General features: G+C 42.9%; 2 protein-coding genes across 6 annotated transcripts in view; one reads left to right on the top strand and one right to left on the bottom strand.

Annotated features, from left to right (window-relative positions):
- Window positions 1-807: 807 nt before the first annotated feature.
- Window positions 808-14,379, bottom strand: part of tjp2a (tight junction protein 2a (zona occludens 2)) — a 59,336-nt gene continuing 45,764 nt past the window's right edge. For all 4 annotated transcript variants that reach the window (XM_083794264.1, XM_083794263.1, XM_083794261.1 and 1 more), the window contains 10 exons: window positions 13,639-13,734; window positions 13,099-13,178; window positions 11,867-12,077; window positions 11,558-11,658; window positions 10,836-11,075; window positions 10,097-10,201; window positions 6,481-6,714; window positions 5,591-5,668; window positions 5,242-5,327; window positions 808-4,857 (listed from right to left, as the gene is read on the bottom strand). In XM_083794264.1, the coding sequence (XP_083650390.1) occupies window positions 4,683-4,857; window positions 5,242-5,327; window positions 5,591-5,668; window positions 6,481-6,714; window positions 10,097-10,201; window positions 10,836-11,075; window positions 11,558-11,658; window positions 11,867-12,077; window positions 13,099-13,178; window positions 13,639-13,734 (1,406 nt within the window). In that variant the 3' untranslated portion in view covers window positions 808-4,682. The remainder of the gene's footprint in view (window positions 4,858-5,241; window positions 5,328-5,590; window positions 5,669-6,480; window positions 6,715-10,096; window positions 10,202-10,835; window positions 11,076-11,557; window positions 11,659-11,866; window positions 12,078-13,098; window positions 13,179-13,638; window positions 13,735-14,379) is intronic.
- LOC310879515 (calcium homeostasis modulator protein 6-like) lies at window positions 7,491-9,232 on the top strand. Of its 2 annotated transcripts, none has more exons than XM_083794265.1 (2): window positions 7,491-8,092; window positions 8,507-9,232. In XM_083794265.1, exons 1-2 carry the CDS (start codon window positions 7,544-7,546, stop codon window positions 8,906-8,908), a joined length of 951 nt encoding a protein of 316 aa, XP_083650391.1. In that variant the 5' UTR covers window positions 7,491-7,543; the 3' UTR covers window positions 8,909-9,232. The 2 variants fall into 2 exon arrangements, with proteins under 2 accessions (XP_083650391.1, XP_083650392.1); XM_083794266.1 differs by having other exon boundaries at window positions 8,476-8,893.

Raw genomic sequence — 14,379 nt, 5'->3', positions numbered from 1 at the left:
CAGTAATCCTGGTCTCTAAACTGCCTCCCCATGGTCAGCTGGGGCGGAGGGGAAAGGAACTGGTTGGAATAATGTGTTCCTTCCTTGCACGTGCTATGTGGACTCCTCATGCATTGAAGGAAGCATGAGGTCAGTCAGTTTCTCTCCCCAGGTTGGCAGAGGGAGTGCAGAGCCCAGGATCACATTAGATAATTGACACTGGGTGAAAAAGTGGGTTACAAAATCGTGGGATAAACAAAGAGTAAAAAATATATATATTACAAAAAGTTAAATACTCATTATGCTGAATGTCCCATATTTTTTAAATGTATAAAAATCGTTTGAAAATAGCAGATTGCGTTCTGAGGTTGTAGATCTGCTATTTTCAAATAGCCAAAATATATAGTGCTTTAATAAGTGGTTAATGTATGTTTAGTAATAAAAATCTAAAACTTAACTAGTAACTAAAGTTTTCAAATAAATGTAGTGTAGTAAAAGTACAATATTTGGATCCGAGATGTAGCGGAGTAGAAGTAAAAGCACTGGAAATTGGAAATACTAAAGTACAAATACTTCAAAATTCTACTTAAGTAAATGTACTTAGTTACTTTACACCACTGAAGATATTCCATCATGCGCCTGTGGAACTAAACTTCAGAGGCTGTTTGAGAATGACCGACAAACTCATGTCAGCATCAAGGGTTTTTCAGCCACGGGTTGAGTTTGAGACCTTTCAGTGTTATCACACTCACAAGCACCAGGCATTGACGTGATTTGGTTTTAGAATATAATCTTAATAATCAACCTCATGTAAATGTAAAAAAATGAAAACTTGTTTTTTTTTATTTGAATTTGTTTCAGAGGGACAAGCACTCCCAACAGTCACAAGAATTGCTGCAAGTCAGGGAGATTACACACATCACATACCGTACTAAATACATTTGGAATAAAGCAACTGACATGATTGTCTTGTACCATAATATTTCCCAATTCTACCTTGTACAAAAAAAAAAAAAAAAAAGACATGACAGAACGTACCGTGTATACAACATACAAATATATATGCAATACAAATGTGATTGTCTCCTGTTGTGAGCAGCTAATAAAGAGAGGTACAAATACAAAATACTAGAGACTCCTTAATGACTTGAACCTGTTCCACAATCCATCCCTCCTCTGTGATGTCTCTTCTCCGTCATGAAACAGCTTTTATTGCCTTACAATATACAAAATATCAACCCTTATATGGATTCAAATTGATCAATTAACAGGAGGATTTTACTGTGTGTAGGGTCATGGCGATTTAAGCAAAATTTCATCTTGCTTAATTTGATGGCCTACTTCGGCATGCTACTGTGTTACACAAAGTTTTACATTTTTAATCCTGAAAGGGGAAAAGTAACAGTTTTGGCCAAATGAGGTTTCTCCCCGACAACTATTTACTGTATGTGATCAAACCTTTTCAAGTACATTGAGTACAGTGCCTCACATTTAAAGCTACACTCCTGGACTTTTTGGTCAAGGTTTTTTTTTAACGCAGATGGCGCACTAGATTGTACACTAGGGGCTCCATTTTCATCACCGCTAAACCCCTTATCCCTAAACTGCTTTGCCTTTTTTTTTTTACTATTTTGCAAAACATTTTTGAATAGTTAAAATAGCCAGTCTACAAGCTCACAACGTGTCAATGTAGATTGGCTAGTTGCTCTATTCAAAAATGTTTTTCAAAATAGTAAAAAAGGCAAAGAAGTTTAGGGATAAGGGCTTTAGCTGTGACGAAAATGGAGCCCTAGATGCGCCACCATCTATGCTGAAGTTCAGACATCGTTCCAATGACATCTGTGTCAGGACTTGGGAGACAACAGACATGAAACATAGTGCATTGAATGTTATATAATATACAGTATATTGTTGCTATCGGGCAAAAACTACTAATCTCCATATTTTAACTTTTTGTGTGTGTTTTGTGTGTGTAAATTAACGCCCTACTTGATCATAATACAGCGACACACAAAATCATAAAAAGTAGCGATCTACAAGCTCGAAATGTGGAGCTTGTCGATCTACTTTTGCCATTTTTTTATTTGAATCCTGAACATAAGTAACAGTGCTGTCCAGGACGCATGCCGTTTCTCTCTCAAAGTCATCAAAGCAAAAAAGGCACATTAGAAAGTGTGCTGCTTGCCTCGTTGTTGGCAGTAGGGCTGTCACAATTATGACATAATCGTCTAATCGCAATTATTTGAGATAATCAAAATTATTTTTGGATAATCATCAATCGTTTCCATGTTGAAAAATGTCCTTATATTTTTTTTTAAATCAAAAATAGCACATCTATAAGCTTACAACACGTGTTTAGATCAACTATTTCCGCTATTTTGTCGGAAAGAAAAATGTGTGATCACGAAGCCTAAAGGCAAACGTAAAATAAAAATTGCAACGTTCCAATGTTCAATGCAAAAAACAAATCGTTAATCGCAATTATGTGTGACAATTAATCGTCAACAAAAAAAAATAATCGTGACAGCCCTAGCTGGTAGGCTACATCATCATGCGAAGGGAGTATAAATTCAGATTTACGGACATCCAGAAGCAATGCTCAGCGGGCTGGGCAATATGGACAATATTTGACCAAATACCTTGATATCTATATTGTGACGGATAATTCTTTATTGTGACCATATAAATATACATTTTTCTAAATAGCTAAAAAGCATTAATCGAGTATAAAATAGGGCTTAAATAATTAAACCCAAGAAAAGACAACACATTTGCCATATCCCAATATTCAAAACCCGAGATATCTTGTAACGTACAATGACATGGCTTTAATATGGATATAATGCCCAGCCCTGGGCTCAGGCATATACATGAACAATAATAAAACAGTTGATTTTGCATGAATGTGATTACGGCACAGAAAGGAAGGACACTAATGTAAAGAAGTACATGTACAGTTGTGTGCCATTGTTTACAGTGTGATCCAACGTGGCACAGTCAGTGCAATGTGTTCAATGCACAGGTCATAGAATCATTTTATCTAGGACGGACGGTAGGTGCACACAGAAGCGCTGCCAAGCCTGTGTCAAATCTGACAATATGTCAGAATAAAAGTCCACCCAAAGTGTATGAATAAAAAATGTCCCGGTGTGAACAGCTGGACATGGTTGAAGAATATGTCCACCGATTCGCTTCACAACTTTCACTTTGCAGCACTTCCGCCTCCAACTGGGTGAACCCACCGCGAACCGTTCCAAGTAGAAAAATCATAAAAATTAACTGGCGGATTTTACTGTGAACAGTTAAAAGCACAAGGATGTTTTAAAAGAGTGAGAGCAGGGAAGCTTCAGAAGTAAAACTTCAAAAGAAATAAAAACGAGATGATTGAAACGGTGCTATATTTGTCATTGGGCCCACAATGGACACAGCGTTGCTATAAGTGTAATGGAAAGCCCTGCGAGCGAGTTTGTATCCTAATAATGTAACAAAAGCCCGATATGAGGAATATATACACCATGAAATATCAAACATACTGTATCAAAAAGGAATTGCAGACACTTACACTCTCTGCCATTAAGGACGGGTATATACGAGAAAAATTTAAGAAAACTACTTTACAGTCTTGTGATGTTTTTCCAAAACATTTGGAACAACACACACAGGCAGACACACACACACACACACACACACACACACACACACACACACACACACACACACACACACACACACACACCTTGTGAACAGGAATAAAAGACGTGTTATCTAATGTGCTTTGCATGTGAAGTAATCCCTTTGAAGAGCCATCCGATTTTTTTTTCTTTTAGATTTAGGAGATGGGAGTATGGAACACAACAGACATTTGACAGTTAATGCCCCCATACTCCACTTTTAGCTGATAACCTACTCACCTTTTAGGTGAAAGGGTCATCACCTTCAAATGTGACATTTGTTTTAGGTTATCACCTAAAAGTGGAATATGCATGGGCCTTAAACATCAAAGTGAAGACACTGTTTAACTTGGCCACCACGCTGACATAAGCCATAATATCCCTTTGCCTCGACTAGGTGGGGGAATAGGACAGAATGAAGGAGGGGGTTTCAGCCCACTGCATTTTCAGACAGTGGAAGACTGACAGACAGTGGATCTACAAGCTCAGTGTCTTTGTATTTGTGCTGGCTGTAGTGTAGTGACAGTGGGTCTACAGCTCAGTGTCTTTGTATTTGTGCTGGCTGTAGTGTAGTGACAGTGGGTCTACAGCTCAGTGTCTTTGTATTTGTGCTGGCTGTAGTGTAGTAGTGACAGTGGCTCTACAGCTCAGTGTCTTTGTATTTGTGCTGGCTGTAGTGTAGTAGTGACAGTGGGTCTACAGCTCTGTGTCTTTGTATTTGTGCTGGCTGTAGTGTAGTAGTGACAGTGGCTCTACAGCTCAGTGTCTTTGTATTTGTGCTGGCTGTAGTGTAGTAGTGACAGTGGCTCTACAGCTCAGTGTCTTTGTATTTGTGCTGGCTGTAGTGTAGTAGTGACAGTGGCTCTACAGCTCAGTGTCTTTGTATTTGTGCTGGCTGTAGTGTAGTAGTGACAGTGGCTCTACAGCTCAGTGTCTTTGTATTTGTGCTGGCTGTAGTGTAGTAGTGACAGTGGCTCTACAGCTCTGTGTCTTTGTATTTGTGCTGGCTGTAGTGTAGTAGTGACAGTGGCTCTACAGCTCAGTGTCCTTGTATTTCTGCTGGCTGTAGTAGCCTCTCTTCGTCTGGTCAGCCAGCTGCCTGCGGTACTCATCCTCGTCGTCGTTATCGTCGCGGGCGTAGCCCCTGCTGTCCCCGTACGGTGGCCTGGATGGCGCCACCTGGGGCTCGGGGGCATTGGAGCTGGAGCTAAAAGACAGCAGGCAGTGGTGGAAAAGGGACCCAAATGTTTTACTTAAAGGTATATTCAGTGATTTCACTTAATTCAAATATCACTTATTTTTTTGTTTTGTTGTGATAATCCTCTCTACTATAGAGTGTGCTGGCCATATAAGGAGTTCCTCCCTGTCCACAGTTAACCCCTGGGGGTCAAAAAACCTTAGGTTTCGTTTTTGACTCTCTATCCTGATTGGACGAAAGGCTGGGTCCCACAGCCAAAAACGAAACCTAAGGTTTTTTGAGTGAAATCACTGAATATACCTTTAAGTAAAAAGTATCAACACTGCAATATATAGAAAAACACATCCAGATTCCAGAGTTCAAAATGTAGTACAAAAGTGTACTTGGGCTTACCCTATTGGCTGTGGGCGGTTGAGGTTGGACTTTGGCAGTTTAATTGGAACAGCGTAGATGTCAGGGTGCTTCTGAGCTATCTCCAGCTGTACACGGAGAGAGGAAAGGAACGAGACGTGTTTAATCCCACTGTATGACTTTGGGGAGCATGTAGTTGTATGCAGTAGTATTGCGGTAGTAATAGTAGTATCATAAAGACATGATAAAACAAAGTATAAATTATGCTAAATTGGGCTGTCACGATTACAAATTTAAGTTCACAATTAATTGCCACACAAATAATTGCGATTAACAATTTAATTCTTATTGCATCGAACATTAAAAAAAAGGTACTAGTTTGAGTACCAACCCGAGCATTCTCTGCCTCTTGTAGCTCCAACATCCTCTGGGCTCTGGCCAGATGGTCCATCTGCTCGAAGGCTTTCACCTTACAAGTAAAACACTTCAAAGTTAATTAACCATACATATTTAGCTTATTAATACAAACATATGGTGCCGTTCACACTAAAGCCATACACAAATGTCGTGAAAATAACTAGACAAATGATTGGGTTTTAAATAATGAAACAAAAAAACAATGTACGATTAAACAAAAACACGGCATCGTGATGGATGACCACATGAAATCATAATGGTGGGGGGAACAAAATTACAATCACAATGTATTTTTATATGTACATGAATATGTACTCCATTACCTGTCCACCCTGCTTCTATTTTGTTATAGTAAAGCAAGCAAGTGAAAAAAAGAAGAATGTTAAAATAAAAAATATTAATCAACAAGGGGAGGGAAGTCAGATGAAAGCTCTTTTCCTGAATGCATTATGGGCAGAGTAGAAATGAGTTCCCACACATCTTTACGTAGTAATTTCCAAACCTTTTCCTGAATATTGAAGCCAATTTCCAGGTTTATATAACAATAATTCAGAGCAATAATGAGTTTGAGGCCCAGGCCGTAGCGTAACGGTCTGGGCACCGGACTGGTAATCCAGTCGCAGTGTGCCGCGGGTTCGACTCCCGGACCCGACACGGCCTTTACTGCATGTCATCCCCCCATCTCTCTCCCGTTTCCTGTCAGCCTACTGTCTGTCCCTTCAAAAATCAATAAAAGGCGTAAGCCGCAAAAAAATATCTTTAACAAAAAAATAATAATAATGAGTTTGATATGCAGAATCTATTTGTGTCTGACCGGGGAGCGCCAGAGAAGGCAATAAGAAACAAGTGCTTCATAATAATAACCTTGCCCATGAAGGAGCGGTTTGCCGGGTCGTCCTCCTCCTTGGCCACCGGGGGGCCCTGGTGCTCCTCTACGGACTGGCTGTGGGTGCGGGAGGTGAACGAGGGCTTGCTGGCCACGGGGGGCGGAGGAGGCCGGCCCCCGCCGCCGCCGGTGGTGGTGTCACTGCTGATGGTGCTGCTGGAGGGAGAGTCGTAGCCTCGGGACGAGTCGTTGCGAGTTTGAACCCCCCGAACCTGTCAGATGAACGGGACGATTTAATGCCGTCATGTTATCAAGACAAGTCACTTGCATACAGTGGGCCTGATTTCAATGTTCGCCCTCAAGCCCTGCACCCTCATTGACTTACGTCAGCTGGTAAGTGCTTGAGGGTGAGAGCCTGCAAGGGCTCCAAATGGTATGGAATTTATGGGACAGCACATTAGGCATAACTCCTTGCAACAAAACAGTTTTAAGGACATGTCACACCAATGCAACTCCTTGCAACTGCCATTGGGGATAATGGTTTCATTTCATGCAACTACTCGCAACAGTTTGGTTCCAAGGAGTTGCATTTTTACTATATATATATATATTCTATTGTGACTCCCTTTGAGAACAGTGAGAAAGCACTATACCCGTTGGCTTGCCCATTTTAAATGGAAACATTACAACCTGACCGATGTGCAAGTTTAGCTGATGTATTATTATTAAATTAATAATAATAGTTTCTTTTTGGCAAAAGCAGATACCATATTTAATGACACACACACACACACACACACACACACACACACACACACACACACACACACACACACACACACACACACACACACACACACACACACACACACACACACACACACACACACACACACACACACACACACACACACACACACACACACACACACACACACACACACACACACACACACACCCCCTCCTTCTCAATCCCCACCCTTGCTTATCAGTCAAGTTGCAGTGTCACTAGCCTCAGAAACCGAGACGATTAACAGTGTCACAGACACAAGTTGCAACAGCCGCGCAGCACACGGCAGTGACGGCACATCATGAACACACATGGATCATTTCAGAGCCGTGGTGAGAACTCTAAACAAGAAGGCCAACGTGGGCCTGGTGACGGCTTTGGTGGCGCTGTCGACCGCGGGCGGCGAGCAGGTCTTCTCCCTGGTGCTGTTCAGCTGTCCCTGCAACGACGGGAACCGCCTGTACGGCGCCGTGTCTTTCTTTGTGCCCGCGCTTGTGCTGCTAGTGCTCGGCTACATCTTGAACAGGGACACGTGGAAACTCGTCACGGGACTGGCTCTTCGCAAAACGAGCCTAAAAGACACACTTAACACCGTCGCCATGTACCTGATCGTTAGCAACACGGCGTGGATCGCGCCTCTGTGTTGGATCGCCGTGGCGCTACTCGGCGGCAATTACTACGTGTGCGCTCTCGCCGGTGAGAATGTGCCGCGGCACTATCAAGATCACCTTCTTTGTGGCAATATGTCGCGGTCAAGGTGCCAGGAGGAGCGCTACAAGTTTCCCTGCCGTGGAAAAAGCACGGCCGTGCCGCAGGCGGAGATAGACGACATACTCGCGACTCTTCGCGCCGAATCGCAGGTGAGAAAGAACTCCATCTTCTTACCTCCCTTTTCATCCTACTGAGCAATAGTCGTCTATTAGAGTTTATTAGCGGTCCAAGCTTAGCCTAGAGACGATGCTGATTAGCATGATCTAAGCCTAGACCTAAAAACTATTTTAGCCCATTTTTAGACGTCCATTTAGATGTCTATTAGTCAAAAGAAGTGGGTATCAAGGTCCATTATTTATTATTCTTTGAAATGGGACATTCTGCCTAATGGGTACATTCTACTTTTGATACTTTAAGTACATTTTTATACCAATACGTTAGTACTTTTACTGAAGTAAATATTTATTGATTTGACTTGTAACTTAGTTCTACATTGCCGTATTGATACTTTTACTTAAGTAAAAAATGTGAGTACTTTTTTCCCACCACTGGCCGATTACCAGATCCTGGGCTGGCTGTACATCGCCATCATCATACTGTTCCACCTGCTGATGACGTGTGCGGCGCGGTGCCGCTCGCGGATCAGCGACCAGCAGCTCCGGTTCCGGCGGCTCTATGCCGAGCAGGAGAGTGGCCTGCTGGAGCGCTACGCCGCCGAGCACGCCAAGAAGCTGGCCAAACGGAACCTGGACAGTTTCTTCTTCGTGCAGACGCCGGAACCCGCCTTCGCCACCCCGTCCAGCCGTGACTGGGAGGAGATCTCCGGATTCAACCGCTTCGACTACGAGCTAGCGATGCCACTAAGCGCTTCCGTCGTCGACGGCGACCAGGACTACTACAGCGTCATACACCAGTATGTGGAGAGAGGCTCCGCGGGTACAGCTACTTCGGAATCGGCACTTTAAAGTCGGGACTGTCGGTCCATTTTATTAGTTTCGGTCTGAAACGGAAGCCTGTACGTTTCTGAACCAAACAGAGCGTTGCATCCCTTCAAGGCTATGGGAAGTTAGTAGCTGCACTAGACGGTATCAGGTACCGTCGCCCATAATCCATCTCGTCCTCGTTTTTTGGGGACATGGGTGCAGTCTGTTTGTTTACAATTTTACAAGTTTCAAATTGTCTTTTTAGGGACTTTTTATCTAAAAACACACAAAAATTTAAATGTTCTCATTTAAGCAAACAGATGTTTGGAATGGGACACCATTTTCATCAAGGGCGAGTAAAATTGGACAAAATTGGAACTGGAACATGAAAAATCATCTCAAACAACCCTGTTGATCTGAAGCCCTGAATTACGGGTGAAAATTGTCCAGGGTTTGTGAGCTTGTAAATCTGGTTGTACTGGTATGTACTTCCATTTCTTTATATACTGGTAATACATTTTATATACAATACATGCATAGCAGGAGAGAACTTTACAACAGCTCCAGTTTCCTGACCCATAAAAGCCACAGGGATTAGAATTGTCAAAGAAAAAAGAAAAAGAAGAAAAAATGTCTGTGAGATAAATATTTTAAAGTCACATTTAAGTCAAAAGTCTCTTTGAATGGTGAATTTAAGGCAGTGGTTTTCAACCCTTTTCATACATACATACATTATTTATTCTGCATTTGAGCCTGCCACGTACCACCATTTGATGACATTTAGCTTCTCAGAATAGAATATTGTCTGATAATATTTTTTCCACAATTCCATGCTGTATAGATGTGGTACCATTAGGAGAGATGACAGGCAACATTTGATCAATATGGCAATTATTCTACATTCTCAAATTGTGTAGACTTCTTGTAAATTAATAATGCAGATGGGTTTAACAATAATGTGACTCTTGAAAGCGTAAAATGAAACCAAATGGACCCGTCAGTTTGGTTTCATTTTACACTCTCACAAGAGTTAAAGATCTATAAGGGTCCATTTGGTTACCCACTCTCCATCATTTAGCTGAGGACCACCTGGACCACTGGTTGAAAACCACTGATTTGGAGAATTGTGACGGCCCTATGTGGCAGTGTTAATGTTAGTGGTGGGGGTAAGATGGGTGAAGGATGGAGACAGGACAGGACAGGACAGGACAGGGGGGGCTGGGGTCTCACCTTTGGGGGTTCAGGGATGAAGGACGGGGGAGGGCTGGGGTCTCTGGTGAGACCCTCTCTGCTCCCTGACCTCCTCATACGAGCCCGCGGAGCAGGGTGGGCTTTCTACACATGAGGGGTGGGTGATGGGGGGGGTTGGTAAACACATGAATGATACGTTATATAACTTCATAAAAAGTAACACTGAATACTTTCAGCTCGATATCCCCCATAAAAAGAACAAAGTCGGTGCCTCCTAGATACCCAAACGACGTACACTAAAATAGAAAAGTAAAAATAACTGATCTCCAAGCTCAGAACCCGTAACATCGCCACACATTGTGAGCGTGTAGATCTGATATTTTCTGAGAAAATATAGTTTTTAAAAAAAATCTGGAAATAACTACAATTATTTATTTTTTGTGGGTTTTTGTTAGGAAATGTAATAAAAACCCTGATATTTAATCACACCCCATGAAAACGGGCCCACGGCGCCACGGCCAAAACATTACTTGGGAATCAGGTCCCTGTTGGTTGGGAAAAAAAACGGCAACACACGATGAAAATGATCGACGTGATGCAATGATGAGATGGTCGTGAGAAAAAGGTGGGTTTTTTTGCGGTGCCTAATTGCCCCAAGACTGGCCGCGTGTGTCTGTCTGTTTGTGTTTCTGTGAGTACCAACAGCTGCAATACCACTGGCATCCAGCCAGCAGCCCGCACCGCTCAGTTCACACGGGTGCGATATCTTCCTTTTTACCTCGTCCGGGAGCACGGGCTCCGACGAGCGGCTGATGGCCGACACGGCGGGGTGGTGGTGGTGGCGGGGCTCCTCGTCCATTGGCTCGTCCAGCTCGTTGTCAGTGTAGGCTCCGCCCTCGTCCGCTGTGTCCTCATAGTCGCTGGTCATCCGGCTGTCCACGCTCAGGTAGTCGCTCATGGCCGACAGGTAGGACATGCGGTCATCTTGGATGTCCAGGTCCTCCTCGGTACCGTCCAACTGTGAGAGATAATTACACATCATCATATCATCTTCAGTCAATGTCTGTCTGAATGTCTGTCAGAAACACCGCCGTAGCTCCTCACCGCCTGCACCAATCGCTCCCACTTTTCACACAGGCATTGAGCATAATAATATGGAGGTCTTAACGGGGCAATATCTCACAACGGGTAAGGGCTAGTTTAAGTAATTGAGATCAACAATTTGTTTTAGTTTTTTGCATTGAACAATGGAACATTACAATTATTATTTCCGTTTGCCACTTTAGGCTTCGTAATCCCAAATTGCACAGAGCACATAATAATTATGACAGTGACACATTTTCTTTGTATATACAAAATAGCGCACAATAGTTGACCACTTAATCTCATTTAGACCTAAGGCCGACTTTTAAAACGCCTTCTAATACCTAAGTATTCAGAAAATCATTTAAAAAATGATTCAAAAGATTAAAGAAAATTCTAAAATGACATAAAACGTACCTTGCCCTCACACACCCAGACAGCTCTCTCCTGCTGTTCTCGAATGGAGTCCTTAATGCTGCCATACCACGCATCGTTGGCCGAGTTCAAGTCGACGGCCGCTAGAAGCACATCAAGAAAATTGCATTAACCACATGAATTCTATCCACGCCATAAAAGGTGAACATTCGGCGCAAATAGTAGATCCATTAGCTCACAATGACTCGACAGCAGGTCATGTTGCGACATTATGAGCTCGTAGATCGGCTATTTTCCGGGCAAAGACTTTTTATTTTATTTTATTTTTTATTATTTTTGTGTTGAACCCACAGGTGAAAAGGTGCGAGCAGGTCTTCTTCAGCTTGAGGGCCTGCTCGTAGAGCTTGCGCGCGCTGCGGTTGGAGCCGGGCACCAGGCGGCTCCTCATGGCCTTCACGCCCTGCTTGCTGTCGGGGTTGAGGAACACCACGATGGGATACCACTGGGTGTAGTTCAGGGTGTCCACCGCCTTGGGCGTCACATCCAGAAGGGCATGGAGGTCCTGTGGAGAGTCAGGGCAATGTATGCATTAGCCTGGAAACCAGACCAATCTGCCGCAGGAAAAGAAGACATTTCCCTGGCCAGATTGGGTCTGGCACTGATCAGTTTGAATTACATTTCGTTCACCCCAGAGTTGTGGGTGAACAATCAGAGCCCACTGTTGAAAGTGAGACACTTTTGCTGTGGTGTTGGAATCTGTTTGTAACCGCCCCTTGGAAATACATTTTCCACACCGAAGTTCCAGTGATATTAGTCTATTAATACTCAGATCGGTGAACAAATAGGATCAGGCTGATTTCGTCTGCACCCCCCCTCTCTAGACCAGAAATCACACAGGCTTGGGCAGGCTACACGCTTAGCACTTTCAATATCAAATTACACCGATCAGCCTCTCTATCGCTTCTTCGACCTCATGCCATCTGGACAAAGATACAGAACCTTGGGGTGAAAAAAAAGGTCCTCTTTGGGGTGAGTTTTGTCCCCTCAGCCATCGCGGCATTAAACCAACTGCCCTGTGTATTTGCTTGGTAATATGTTTTCTGTGCTATTTTGTTGGTGTTGAACTAACAGACCTGGGAAGACAAATATCTGCGACCTATCTATCTTCTCGCGACCTGCGAGAAGTGACCTGGGCGAGGTCGCTTCTTGCACTCAGCCGTCTTACTGGTAATGACACCTATAATGATGTGCAGGTGAGGGGCTGGGGCAACCAGGTTTGAAGTGGTTAAATCATCCCCAAAAAAACGCAGGAATTGAACCATAGTCGCAGCCACTCGTCAATCGTCATACGGTAATTTAGGAAAAGGTGTGCAGGAGGTAACAGAGAAACCAGTTTATTAAAAATGTTTCAACCTACAGTACTTTACGTACTTGTGTGGCTTTGGTGCCAAGTGACACAAATATATATCTTGAATTGCTGCCTGCACCTACTCTCTCACCATTTTAATTCGTAACTATTCTGCTTTGAGGCATAGGATGACAAACATGGTGAAGTAGTAAATGCTGCCAGTTGTTTCCAATACCTGTTCAATGATCTGTCGAATGGTGTTCAGCCTCACCACGCCCGAGGACTGCTCACTGCCTGCATCCTTGGGCTCAGTTTCTAAAAGAAAAAACAAACAATAAAAAAGGTATTTACAATGTACCAACATCGTCACAAATGCAAGAATCGTCATAGTAACAGAACATATCTGCACACAGTACAGGGTTTGTAACAAAGCCTTACATACAGTTCCAGACATGTAGGCAAGACACTAGACCAGTGGTTCTCAACTTGGGAATCGGAGACCCACAAAGACTACAGGCTTTCTGGACCAAATGACAGACCACATCGCACGAGGTCATGTCTAACAATCAATTATCAGATTGGGGTCCCAGAGATAAAAAATTAAATGCATTTCATTAGTCCTGGAAATGTAAAAGTTTGAGTATCACTGCACTTGACTATTGTACATCACTGTTTTTGAATTTTTCTTTTTAAATCAAAAGTTCTCTGCAAGCTGATTAGGACCATGTTAAATACACATTTTAGTACAAATGTCACATACAAAGCAAATACTTACTGGCAAGGACAAACTCATTGGGAAGATCGGCGGCCAGTTTTTCACTGACTGCATCAGCGATTGGACCAAATATGACTACAGGCCTCCTGAATCCAGCTAGAACAAATGCAATGACAACACACGACAATGTGAGCTATAGACCAGGACAGAAAAACATGTAATAAAACAACTAAGTAGAGCAGAGAGACTACTGTGTACTTTATTTGTGCCACCACAACCCGTCTGGATCTGGGCAGACAGCCACTAGGTGGTGGTAGGGTGCAGTTGTGTCTAATAGTGCTGAATGGCTGTCAGGCCGTAAAAGGAGTGTCACTCAGCCCCATTTCTGTTGGTGCTTCTCAAAGTGTAGTCCAGGGAGTGGTTGCACCACTCAAACAAAAACAAACATGATGGTCGACAGGAACCTTTTGTCTTAAAGGGTAAGACCACTTTTTTTGAGGTTTGGGTTGTTTTCTTACCTTATTATGGTCAAACTAGTGCAGTCCAGGAGTTATTTCGCTCCGTTGTGTTGTTTATTAGCAATTTAAGAAATAAAAAATAGGGTCCATTGACTTCCATTGTAGTGGGGAAACAGCTCTCAAAGTCACTCTTTTAGCACATGAACGAACGCAACAAAAGCTGATTCTGACAGCTTATGACATCAGGAAAACTCATGCGGTTTTATTTTTAATAAAAAATTTCAACGTTGTCTTGTTTTGATTAATTTGTGTAGAAAGAAGATCTGGTAGGTATGCTTACGCT

This window comes from Protomyctophum parallelum (assembly GCF_964188405.1).
Source record: "Protomyctophum parallelum genome assembly, chromosome: 21".
NCBI lineage: Eukaryota > Metazoa > Chordata > Actinopteri > Myctophiformes > Myctophidae > Protomyctophum > Protomyctophum parallelum.
The sequence above is the reverse complement of the archived record's forward strand: the minus strand, read 5'-3'. Positions and strand labels throughout refer to the sequence as shown.

Bases quoted from the DNA above. Each gene is read 5' to 3' on its own strand.
- LOC310879515 (XM_083794265.1), top strand. From the start codon at position 7,544: ATGGATCATTTCAGAGCCGTGGTGAGAACTCTAAACAAGAAGGCCAAC. The intron at 8,093-8,506 runs GTGAGAAAGAAC...GCCGATTACCAG, and splicing joins CTCTTCGCGCCGAATCGCAG to ATCCTGGGCTGGCTGTACAT.